Raw genomic sequence first — 13,449 nt, 5'->3', positions numbered from 1 at the left:
AGTGTGACTTATGAGTTTTGTTAAGTTTCACTTTTGGTTAGTGTAAATGGTAAATCATTAACAAAAACAACCAATTATAAAATCTCTTATTTTATCTTACAGATAAGCAGACTGGCCACTATTATTACTATATTAAAACTTAAAACTGCACTAAGAATTTTGAGATACACTGTATAATAATGCATTATTGTTATATGGAGCTTTCATTACAGTTGGTCTCATCTGATACTCATCAGTACAGCAAAATGATAATTCATAGTAGTCTGAGTACTGTTGTCCCTATTTTATAGATGAGGAAACTGAGACTCAGGAATGTAGCTGAGATTCTACCTAGTGACAGATGAATTGTGAACACAAATTGAGGTCTACAGGTTCCAAGTTTAGTCTTCTTTGCCCTGTACCAAACTGACTCTAAGTAATAAGTCATTCAATTCTCTAATGCTTTGAGGTATTCATACTTTTTTAAAACAAAAATTCTTTCAAGTATGTACTATGTGTCATCCACTTTTTATGAAAAAGAAAATTGTCTCAGAGGTTATATATTGCCCGATGTCATTCAGATAGCATGTGGCAGAACCAAGAAGTTAGGCCAGATCTCCTAATTCCAGATGAATTCCACTAATCAGACAGTCTTATTTCAGAGGCCATCCCTCTGCCTTTCCTCCTTCCTCCCATCCTCCACCTCATTAGGCCATCACAGGCAGGCTAGGTTCTAACCCCCTTGTTCCCTCTTCACCAGATGAAGAAGTTGGCAAGGCGACAGCAGCAGCAACAGCAAGATCAGCAGAATACACAAAGGCTGAGTTCCGGTAAGGTGGACGTCCCCTCCTCAACAGCTGCTGCTGTATTTCCTTCCCTATTTCCTCCCAGAATTAAGGATGAGACTTCATTAGCCACCACCGAGGCACCCCAGCTTAGCTCTTCAGTAGATCTTTGAAATGAGAGATGCTCCATCTATTGCCTGACTCCCTAGCATCCTTAGAGTGAGGCCCGGGGCCATCTTCCCCACTCCAGAGGTCACATGTTACTTGTGACAGAGCTAAGGACACCTGAGCTTCAGAGTGCAGGATGGCTATCTAATGATGGAGCTGGTAGCCATTAACTCCCATCGATGCCCTCTTGACCATTCCTCTTCCTGACATCATAAATGGGTCCCTTATTGGCATTACCTTCTCTGCTTATCCATTCCTGAGGAGATTCTCCTTATCTGGGTTAATGTGGCACAAGAAGGCTAAATGGTGAAATGGATAGAAGATTGGGCCTGGAGTCAGGAAGAACTGAGTTCAAACCCAGCCTCAGAGACTTATGAGCTATGTTACCCTGGGCAAGTCACTTAGGCTCTGTTTGCCTCAGTTTCCTCAACTGTAAAATAGGGATAATTTCAGAATCTTCCTCCCAGGCTTATTGTGAGGATCAAATTAGATGCTATTTATAAAGTACTTAGCACAGTGTCTGGTACATAACAGACACTATATAAATGCTTTTTCCTTCCCTCCCTCCAGTAAAGCAAGGAAATATCCCACCATCATTTGGCCTCTTTCAGTAACATGAAAGTCTTAAAAAATTCTTTTGTGGTCATGAAAAAATGTATTCTCTGTCTCTGCAAGGAGGTTATTTGAGGCAATGGATTTAAGAAATCTTGTATTATTACCATCTCATCTTCCTCAGTGCAGTCCCTATTATTTAACATTATTCTTCTACCAAGATCCCTTTGGTGGCATATCTTTCTGCTAGATACTGAACTGAATGCAGTTCTGGATTGCACTGCAGGGTCCTAGCTTTGTAGATTTTAACTCAGAGACCTTCTACACCAGTGAATTACTTGGTCGTTTACCTCTTGGGAAGGCATACTGGAGAAGGAAGAAATATAAAACCTGGCAAAGATGTTGGGCTAATGCATCTTCAGAACTACTACCTGCATGCTCCAGTGGAAAGAGACCCACATTTGAGGAGTGGCTTTGTCCTTGAGTCTGTCATTTCAGCATAAAAGCTATTCTGAAGAGCGAAGTAGGATCATAGGCTTAGAGGCAAAAAGAACAGAGGTTCTCCAGTCCAGTCACTTCTTCCTACCAATAAGGAAACTGAGGTACAAATAGGTGATGCAACATGCCCAAAATTATGCAGACATTTAGCATCAAAGCTGTGATTCAGATTAGGTTCTCTCATTCCAAATTATGGGATCAGAGAGGTAGACCCCATAGACTTCAGAGACTGTTTAGTGAAGTCCAACCCTGTCATTTTATAGATGAGTGAGATCTGTCAAGGTCAAGTGACTTAGCAAGATCACACAAGTAGTAAGCATTGAAGTAAAGATTTGATTTTTTTAATTTCAGTTCTAATACCTCTGGTCATCTTCAATTTACTCTGTATATAACTTATTGTACAAAGCTGTTTATACATTGTCTTTCATGTTAGTCTGTAAGCTCTTTGAGGACGTGTACTGTTTTTTGCTTGCTTTGAATCCCTAGTGCTCAGCACCATTTGTCACACAGTAAATACTTAATAAATGCTAATTAATGATAATAATTTTAATAGTGATAATTTCCAGTGGACCAGGACTTAAGCAAGTTTAAAATTTAAGGGACTGTTGAGATAATCTTACAAGATGACTCCCCTAAATTAAAAAGAACAATAGAAAAAGATGCAAAGGACTATGGGAGCAGAAGCACTTGGTCTTTCTAAGACCCATTCATTCAGAAGTTCCCAAGACATTCTCCTATGGACATCAAAAGACTAAGGCAGATGACAAATACTTATCACCTTTTTGATTGTAGATGGAGAAACAGAGGCTTAGAGTATTTGTTATAATGACATAGCAAGGTGAGGGCAGGATCTGGGGTCCTCTGGTTCACTAACCACCCCAGAAGGACTGCTTTGGAAGAGTGAACAACATGGTACACCCTCACTGAGAAGGAAATCAAGTTAATCAGCATTTACTAAGTACTTACTATATGATAAAAACTATTTCTAAGTGTTGGGAAATACAAGTAGCAAGCAGAAATTAACACAGTCCCTGTCCTCAAGGAGCTTACATTCTAATGGAAAAGAAGTCATTGCAATAGATGCCAGATAACTGGGTGAGACTAAGCCAGAATAATCCCTCCCTTCTTCCAGATCAGTGAGAATGATCTCTCTTCTCTCTTGTCCTATAGCTCAGACAAATGGTGGAGGGAATACTGGGATGGAAGGGATAATGAATCCCTATACTGCACTGCCAACCCCACAGCAGCTCCTGGCCATTGAACAGAGTGTATACAACTCAGATCCCTTTCGACAAGGACTTACCCCACCCCAGATGCCTGGAGACCACATGCATCCTTATGGTAAGAAACTTGAAACACTGCCAGGACTGAATTCAAGAAACACCTCCTATATGCATATATTCTTTTCCATTCTTCCTTTACAAGGCTACTTCCTGAGCAAGGTTCAGTGACTGACCCACTGTCATATAGCTAGTAAGTATATGAGACCAGATTATGAACCCAAATCTTTTTTATTTCAAGTATGGAAATCTATCCATTGGACCACCTAGGAGCATGACTATTTTATTTCTATTCCAATAATACATTTGAACTTTCAGATCCTTTCTTTCATACCAGAATGTGGTGAATAGAGTGAGTTCATTAAATAATTTTCTAATGATAATATCTCTGATCAAGCTAGAATTCTTTAGTTAAGCAAGTAATTAGCTCTGAGAATAGACACATGAATAGCAGTTTTTCTACTTGCCTTTATCATGAATGCAAGCAGGTATTCTAACATAATCTAAGGACCATAAATAAACTTTTAATGGTTAAAAAGTTTTCCTCCCAATTAGCAGACATATGCTGAGTACAGTCAATCTGTAGGAATCTTCCCTAGCCCAGCTTCAAATAGTTACATAAAGTACCCACCCTCCCCACTTATCATTTAAATAACTTTTAGTGGGTTAATGGATAGGAGCCAGATGTAGGAGACATACTTGCAGTCTAAAGTTGCTCTCCAAAACAGGAAAATGAGATTTAATGGATATCAGGGATGTATAATATTAGCTTCTTATAAAGAAAAATTCATATTGACCAATATTCTGCAATAAGTAGTAAATAAAATGATAGTTACTAAGACAAAATATAAAGTTTTTTTTCTTTCCAGGAAGAAGGAAACACCAAACCATTGGTATGATGGCAACATCAACCACAAATTATGGACCTTAAGTCAACCAACTTCCTTTGTTCACTGGTGTCTTTTATACATCCAATTGCTGTATGCCACCAGCACCCTCTGCTGTCTGGTAGCAGACACCAACAGGTTCCTTCATCAAAACATAAAGCTATTCCAGGGGCATGCATATTTTTTCTGGTTTGCTCCAGCTCCTTTCCCTTTACTCAGAGTCAAGAAGTTACTTGAATAGTCCGAGAGAGTTAGGAAGTCATAATGTATATCTTCTCTTGAGTATGGAAAAAGGTCACAATCCTTATCTTGTTTTCCGATATCCATATCCCACAACATGGTGAGCAGCAGTTCCCAGGTTCACTCAATAGGACCTCTATGGGCCATCAAATAGGCAATAGACACTAAAGAAATATTTGCTGAACCTAGATGCTGATCAGGGTGGACAGAACAACCACTGGCATAGAAAAAAGAGTGAATGGAATGACTAATGATAAGACTAAAGGAAGGAGCTAGGTGAGAAGGTGAGTGGTTAGTGGTTTGGATTCTATGACTCTTAGGGCTATTACTTTCACTTAGGAAGCCATTTTGAAGTATCCACTAATTCATGTATGACCTGAGCATTGGGTTTGGAGGGAGAAGCTGAGTTCAGGACCTGGCTCTTTGTGCAAATCACTTTACACTTGGGCCTCAGTTTTTTTTCATCTGTTGGACTAGATTATCTTTAAAATCCTTTTAGACTGTAAATCAATTCTCAATCATGTCATCTATAGTCGTGGCTTTCTATAAGAAGCCTTTTAGTACTAATTCCAGCACCATAGACACATATTTGCCCTGAGATCTCCTTTCCTCATTCCACCCCCACCCCATCACCCACCATGTTTGTATACTATCAGACTTACAAAATTTCAGAATCTTGGAATTGGAAGGGAATTTCTGGGCCAATGTGTCCCACCTACAAGTAGTCGCTCAGGTCCTGTTTAATGATCTCTGGTGAAGGGAATCTCATTAACTCCTGAAAAATTCCATTCCATTTTCAAACATCTCTAGTCAAAATCTTCCTCTCTGAAACTTTGACCTATTATTCTAAATTTTAAACTCTTTAAGCACACGATAGCTCTCATTGATCTTGCTTGGGACAGACCTTCAAATATTCTAAGGCATCTATCATGGCCTGCCTCTGTCTTCTCTTCTGATTTACCATCTCCAGTTCCTTTAGCTGATCCTTGTATGATATGATATCAATGACATATCATAAAGACACAGTTCACTTTATGAAATAACCCTATTCCTAGAAAAACTGTATACACATCAATTCTCTAACAATTCATATTTTAAGTACACTAAGGTAGCTTGCTATAAAAAGGAATCCTAAAACTCAAATTTTTGTAAAGGGACTAACTATCCTCCAAATGATATTTTCCCCCTCAGAATCAGATTTATATGTATCAGGAGTGGGGGTTTGGTGGGGTGGGAGCAGGTGTCTCTAGTGCACTCTATACATTTATTTATTTTGCTTTGTAATTTTTTCCTTTAGTTATTCCTATTCCTGTAGATATCAAGTTATCTCTTGTCTCAGGGACAAAGTTATCTATTTCTTTTGTATTTCTCAAAGAATCTAGTGTAGGGTTGGTAACGCTGTGAACACTAAATAAATGAGACAGTGAGGGCCAGAGGATAGAGTACAGGTTATAGAATCAGAAGGACCAGAGTTCAAATCCTGACTCAGACACTAGCTACAAGACTCCAGAAAAGTTACTTAACCTCTGACTTTCCCAGTTTCCTTCTGTGTAAAATAAGTATAAAAGTAATAAATCACACCTATAAAATAATATGCTATTAAGTAACATAGAAATACTATGTAAAATAGATTGCAATACTCCAAGAGTTGTGAAAATAAAATGGAGCAATATTTGTGAAGCACTTAGCCAGACTTTTTTTTTTTTTAAGCAATCAGGGTTAAGTAACTTGCCCAAGGTTACACGGCCCATTATTTCTGGGTGTGGTGCTAAGTATCTGAGCCCGGATTTGATCCCCAGGTCATCCCGAAACTGGAGCCGGTGCTCTTACTCGCTTAGCCACCTGGCCACCCCTTGCTTTTTTTTTTTGGAGGGCAATTGGGGTTAAGTGACTTGCCCAGGGTCACACGGCTAGTTTTTGTGTTAAGTGTCCGAGGTGGGATTTGAACTCAGGTCCTCCTGACTCCAGGGCCAGTGCTCTATTCACTGCGCCACCTAGCCACCCCCAACCTTGCCAGCCTTTTAAGCTTAAAACTTTTAAAGTGCTATTAAATGTTCATTGAATATAGAAAATGGAATTCACCTGAAGCTTCACTGGTCAGTCATGGAGCTGCTTCATGTTTTCTTACCATTCACAGAGCATCATTTTCTAGGTTCAACCTTCTTCATGAAAACTTGAATAGTAACACCAGCCAACACTGCCTTCTTCTTTTCCTGACCATCCATAGAATGATGAACAAGTCACTCAACCTGATTGGGTGTTAGCTTCCTCCTGTGTGGGATGAAGCTGATTATATCCAGATATGATGAAGTTCAATCATTAGTGGAAGGCAGATGAGGTGTTGGGATGCGGATGTGTGTTGGTAACAGCCAATATTCAAAAGTTTTGCTATTATTAGATGGAAGGAGACCTCTGGGCGTGGAGCATTATGGCTTCCCTTCAGCCCTGGGCATCATGAGCTATGTTGCTCACTTCAATCCTGAGACAAGATGTGGTGGCACCTGATTAATTCTGTTTTGCCCTTTGATAATTTCTTTCTATTTGTAAATATGTATGAAGTATTATTTTACAGTTTGCATGCATGAGTCTTATTTGCTTAAAAGTATGGCCAGGTTCTTGAGTACTATTGTCAAACAGCTACTTTTGTCAGCATATAATCTCTACACAATAAATATTCATTGAATTGACTTGTATTTTTTCTAGCAATAAAAGGTGAACTTCATGCTGGTGTTTTATTTCCATTTCAGGTGCTGAGCCCCTTTTCCATGACCTAGATAGTGATGACACCTCCCTCAGTAACCTGGGTGACTGTTTCCTAGCAACCTCTGAAGCCGGGCCCCTGCAGTCCCGGGTGGGGAACCCCATCGACCACCTGTACTCCATGCAGAATTCTTATTTCACCTCTTGAGTCCACCCCAGAGTCTAGTGGCTAGGCTCCCAAGTGAAACATATTAAACCAGGGGTCAACTGGCCTTAGTTTGGGAGGTTAGGGAAGAAGTGGGTGGGGGAGGGGTCTTTCTTGGGGATGCTGTATAATTACAATATGGTATAGCCCAGCATTTCCAAAGATTGAATACATTATGGATTGCATAGTTTAATGTTTCTATAAGAGTCATAGCATTAGATATGAAGACGTGTTTATCATTAAGGACAGGGACTTTTAATATAGACATCCTCATGCAAATTAGATACCTAGAGACTCCTAACAACTTCCCACCATTTTGGGGAAGCTCTTGTCAAGAGGTACATACGTCTACCCATCTTTGTGCCCACAGACAGATGGACGTGTGTGAGTGTGTGTAACCTTTCATACTTTATCATCAAAGTTTATTCCTAATTGTAACAGGCAGCAACTGTACAGCGAAAGTAACTTTATTTTCTGTGTGAACTCTATTTAAGGAAATGCTTGATGCACTTAAGTTATAAAATGAGATAATTTACTTTTATAAACTTTATTTTTAGTCAGAGGTGACTTGTTGGCCAGGGCAAGATCGCCAATTCATCTAGTCTAGTTTGAGTTCATTTAGTTTTCATTGCTAGGGGTTGAGTTCTAAGAAGTGATTGGTCCTTGCTGACAGGGCCCCAGTACCTAGTGGTTTAGTTGAGAGAGATCAATGTCTCATAACATTAGTGGGGAGCTCAGAGCCAGGATGATTAATGACAATACTCAGCTGCTGGATAATATTGGGCAAGTCCCTTAACCTCATTGGGCTGCAGCATGAGGCTGATGGAACTTACCTACCTCACCCAGGCACACTGAAGCTTAATTCTTAGTGAAAAGCAGATAAAGAGAGGTGCAATACCAATCTGTGCCATCGTTATTCAATATAGAAGGCTTTCACTACTGTTGGAGTGAGGTGAAGATGCAGGAGAAGCTCTGGGAGAGCAGAATGACTTCTCTTCAGCCTTAGGCCTTTTGGGCAACATTGCCCATCCTGTTTCCAATTGTAGAGCCTGGGACATTAAAGATGATATGTCAAATGGAAGAGAAGCTGCAGCCCTGGAGATTCTTTTTCTAAACATCTGGTAACGCAAGGAATCCTCAAGAGGCGATTTTTGAAGGAAGCCAGTGGCAATATCCTTTGGAGTCACTTTTCTGACCATGGCTATATTCAACTCAATAGCCTTGCACATAAGGATATAGTTCCACACCCTATTCCCCAAATGTGGTGCTAGAGTGGGATACTTCTTTGCCAGGAGGCCTCCTGGAAAACCCAAACAAGGAGGTGGGGGTAGTAGGGATGTTGGATCGGCCTCCATTTCTCCAAGAAGGAGCTGTTATAGGACTCAGTTTCACTTATGGGGAAGCAGAAGGAACCTTGGACATAGCATCTCCGAGGCCAGAGGAAACACGTCCTCTCTATCCTAGATTCTATGTTGTGTGATTTTGTGCTGTTGTTTATAATTTATGCAAGCAAATAAAAAACAAGCCAATTTGGTGAATGAAAATAGCTAATACTCTGTAGCTCTCTGCTGGTGACTGTGGGTAAGGATCAGTCAGAGATTATAGCAGGACTTATGGGAGTGAAAATGAATGAGATCCCTACTCCAATACAAGATTACTGAAAATACATTAAAAACTTCTTTAAAATGCACTGTCTCTTTTTTTTATTTGATAGAAGGTGGCAAATAAGGGAGGAAACTAGAAATAAGGAGGATCATATGGCTATGTTCAAATAAAGTGGAAATAAGGAAGGTCATGTGGTTGTTCACATAAAGTTTGAATAAATAAGAATAAATAAATGCACCTGGGAAAATTATGGCCAGAGAGAGTTTCCATGTATTGTCCAGATAGGCTAAGGAAAGGTTCCTATATTTGGGAAGACACCCCTCCCTCCACTCACATCCACAGAAGGATCCTGCCATGAAAATAAGTATCTACTTCATCATGGACCTCATACTTAATCCACCTACAATGTTCCTGTTATATCAAATTAATATACTCCATGGATGTCAGAATGGAGAAAAGGGAGAGGGTAGTTTTTCTTGGCAAGGAAATTGTAAGTCCTTATAGTGAGGAGGGCATCATGAAAAGGGGTGGTTAGCCTGACTCTAAATAAACAAAACAAAAACTTAGACATTTGCTTATGTTCAAAGTTTTTCTCTTATACTGATATTCCTTGGAATTGAGCTTGACCCAGTCATAGCATGATAGAAACTAGAAAGATCTTTAAAGACAGTTTACCCTAATATCATAATTTTTAAAAAAAATATTATATTTTATATTACCTTAATTTCCCAATACATCTCCCCTCTACCCCCTAATCAGAGACAGGTAACATAACAAAAATGGGCCCTCTATAACAAAGAAATAAAATTTATGAATCAACACATGAACCAAGTCTGATAGGAGATGGAGTGTTTCGCACTCTGCAAAGAATGGAGGGAAGTAAATATTCTCATATATTCTTCAGGGCTGTTTGGTCATTATCATTACATAACCAATTTAGATTTTTGTTCTTTTCTCTTAAACTATGCACTTAGTTTTCTTGAATTTATTTATTTCAATTTGCATCAGTTCATATGTCTTCTTGGGATTCTCTGTATTTTTCACAATTGTAATTTTCTTTAGTGCAATGAAATCCCATCACATTCATGTAACAACTTTTTAGCCATCTCTAATCAATAAGCCTCTACTTTGTTTCTAGTTTTTTGCATTAGTGATGCTATTGATATTTTGGTCTTTATGGGACCTTTATTTCAATCTTTGACCTCTTTTGGATATATGCCTTGTAGCGTCACAGTGTATGGACATTTAGGAATTTTCTTATCATGATTCCTGATTATTTTTCAAATATTTAGAACAACCACAGTTTTTGCCATGTATTTATAATAGGTAGCATTTATATAGCGCTTTAAAATTTATGAAGTTTTTTGCATATATCTAATTTTAGTCTCCCAACAACTGTGGGAGGTGGGTTTTATTTTTATTTCCATTTAATAGAAGATAAAACTGAGGCAGAAAGGGTAAATTATTTGTCTTGGGTCCTATCAAGCTTACAAATTTCTGAAACTAGATTTGAACTCGTCTTTTGGGCTCCAGATATAGCACTCTATTCAATGCACTACCTCTCTGTCTTACTACAATCCTTCCTATGTTAACTGTTACCATTTTTAGCTATCTTTTTTTTTAATTTTCTAGGAATGTGACAAAACCACAGAGTTGTTTGATTTGCATTTATCTTATTATTAATTATTTGGAATGATCCTTCCTACCATTTTTAATAGTTTGCAATTCTTTCTATAAATGTTAAGTTTTTTGACCACTCATCCATTGGGAAATGACTCTTGATCTCCTATATTTCTACTTTTTCCCTATTTATCTTAGCTATCATATTCTTATAAGGGATATTTGACAAAGATTTTTCCCCAGTCAACAGTTCCGCTTTTTATTCCGCTTGCCAATGCCATTCTTTTACAGTTATGGAGATTGAGGTCTATGTGGGGAAATTAGATTCCCAAGGTCAAACATAGTAAATGAGAGAGCTAGGACCCAAATGCATTCTGATTCTAAGTCCAATTTTCCTTCTACTATGATGTATTAATACTCTCTAGCCTGTACTTTATCTGGGCTGGAAACAGACCACTACATCAATTCCTGATCATTTCCAAACCATGACACCTGAACTCTGTCCTCTTCTTCTCCATACTAGGACTCAGACTCTACCCCTGGGGCAATGAGCTCATAGGTGAGCTTTCATCTTATCTGGCCTGGAGCTAGGGTACTGCACCACTTCTTGGCTATCTCTAAAACTATGACACTTCACATACATTCACCATCTCCTTCTCCTTTCCAACACTCACTCCCCTTTATGTTTTGACTTCCTATATTAGAATGTAAGTAGTCCTATATTAGATTATATTATGTCTTGACTTCCTATATTAGAATGTAAGCTCCTTGTGGGCAGTCTTTTTTGTTTGCTTGCTTTTGTATCCTTAGCACTTAGCACAGTGCCTGACAGATAGTAGGCATTCTAGGAGTAGTTTTCCATTCATTTTCCTTCACATAAGGAAACATACTGCTATTTTTCTTCTTCTCTCTTCTCTCCCCTCCCCCCCTTTTCCTCATCAAGAACCTCTATGGGCTTAAAAATATTTCTTCTTGGGGGTGGCTAGGTGGCACAGTGAGTAAAGTACTGGCCCCAGAGTCAGGGGGACCCGAGTTTGGTTCTGGCCTCAGACACTTAACACCCACACAAAAATACTAGCTGTGTAACCTTGGGCAAGTTACTTAACCCCAATTGCCCTCCAAAAGGCAAAAAAAATATATATATTTCTTCTGAACTGAGTTTTGATAAATCTATAGCCACACAAAGAACCCAGGCCCTCAGTATCAGGAGAGGCCTTTTCTTTAAACTTGTATCATTTCTATACCAACAATTGCTCATTCCTCCTTCTCATAAAGACATTCAGTGAAGAGAAATATTCATTTTGATCTAGAAATCAAGCCCATTCCACTTTGTGATAGCTCTATTTATTCAGAAGTATCTCTCTCTTTTTTTTTTAACCTAAGCTGGTCTCTTTTTGACCCATTGTGTCTGATTCTAATTGTTAGTATCAGCAGATTGTCTCTATTACACATGATGGTCCTCCAAATATGTGAAGACATTTCTCATTTACTCCCTAAGAATTATCTATGCAAAGCTAAATATGCTAAGTTCCATCAGTTGTGGCCACAGTCACATTTTTGAAAGGACAGCATAGGCAATATGATTAGAAATTCCAAATTAATTAAAATTCTTAGCTCTCAATGTCATGCACTCCAGAATCTCTCAGAAACCATTTTTCCCCTTCAACTAGCCATATCTCCTTCCTCCTTTGCTTTCTTTTTTGACTTAGCTACAGTACCAGATACATAGCAAGTGATCTATAAATGCAGACTAGTGGATTTCCTTTTGCCTCTGTTCTTTCTTTTTCCCCTCTCTTCCCCTCATCCTTCTCATAGTTTGGCTCTATTCGCCAAATTACAGCTTTCATATTTCTATTTTCCAGTAGAATTTCATAGTTAGTGTATTTCCTAATGGGTATTTCTTTCTCTTATAACTGGAGAGGCATCTCAGTAAAGAGGAAAGAATAGGAAAGAATGCTGGACTGGATCATAAGTCTAGGGTTAGAAGGTGCCTCAGAGGCACTCCCTTACCGCCCTCCTCTCACACACACATTTTAAAGTTAAGGAAACAGAGAATCTGAGAAATGAAGTAATTTGTCTGAAGTCACACAACTGGCAAATGTAAAAAAATTAAGATTTTAACCTGTCTTCCAACTCTAAATATAAGTGCCTTTTCCCACTGTACTAAATGGAATGGACCTGTGTATAACTCTTGGATCCCACAATTAATAGCTGTGTAACCCTCGAGAAATAATTTCATCTGTTTGGTCCTCACTTTCTTTATCTGAAGAATGATGATTCAGCTAAATTTCACAAATATTTCATAATAATCTACTATGTGCAAAGAAGTGTGATAAAAACTCGGAATGCTAAGGCAAAAAACAACCACTGCCCTCAAGGAGCATACATTCTATTGGGGTGCCTCAAAGGGTTGTTCTAAGGAACATATCCTGAAAAGCTCAAAATCTAAGGTACATGTGAAATTAATATCTTCTCTGCTTCCTCTCCCCACCTCTTTCCCTCCCTCCTGCCTATGCTGGACTCCCTGTCACTACTAATGACCCTCAGGCCTGACAGTCCTAGGCTTTTTGATAGTTTATGTTTATATAATACTGAAAAGTTAGTGAGACTCAGTTTTACAACAATCTTTTAAGGTAAGAAGTGCAAATAGTATTTATATAATATATATATATATATATACGATATATATATATATTATATATAATAGGGTTAGACTCAGGACCTTTGACTCCTAAGTCAGCATCCCTTCTAAAACTTGAGGATTATTGATTGATTCAACTTCCTCTCCCTTGAACTATTCTAATTAGTAAAGATTTAGGGAGTAAGGGGTGATCTTCCAGGCTGAGAAGGGTTCTGAGAAACGGTGAAAAAAATGTCCAGAGGGTCATCAAAGCTCTGAGACGAATTCAGAAAATGTATTAAACTACTGA

At 38.6% G+C, this 13,449-nt stretch overlaps 1 protein-coding gene across 1 annotated transcript in view; it reads left to right on the top strand.

Annotated features, from left to right (window-relative positions):
• Positions 1-8,958, top strand: part of LMX1A (LIM homeobox transcription factor 1 alpha) — a 197,062-nt gene extending 188,104 nt beyond the window's left edge. Inside the window, exons 7-9 of the mRNA XM_069094682.1 lie at positions 740-809; positions 3,153-3,323; positions 7,137-8,958. Of these exons, the coding sequence (XP_068950783.1) occupies positions 740-809; positions 3,153-3,323; positions 7,137-7,297 (402 nt within the window). The 3' untranslated portion in view covers positions 7,298-8,958. The remainder of the gene's footprint in view (positions 1-739; positions 810-3,152; positions 3,324-7,136) is intronic.
• Positions 8,959-13,449: the final 4,491 nt, after the last annotated feature.

This window comes from Petaurus breviceps, unplaced genomic scaffold (assembly GCF_028583685.1).
Source record: "Petaurus breviceps papuanus isolate PSGF00001 unplaced genomic scaffold, PetGlider_PUasm1.0 220, whole genome shotgun sequence".
Classification (NCBI taxonomy): domain Eukaryota; kingdom Metazoa; phylum Chordata; class Mammalia; order Diprotodontia; family Petauridae; genus Petaurus; species Petaurus breviceps.
This window is presented reverse-complemented; position numbering and strand designations above follow the sequence as displayed.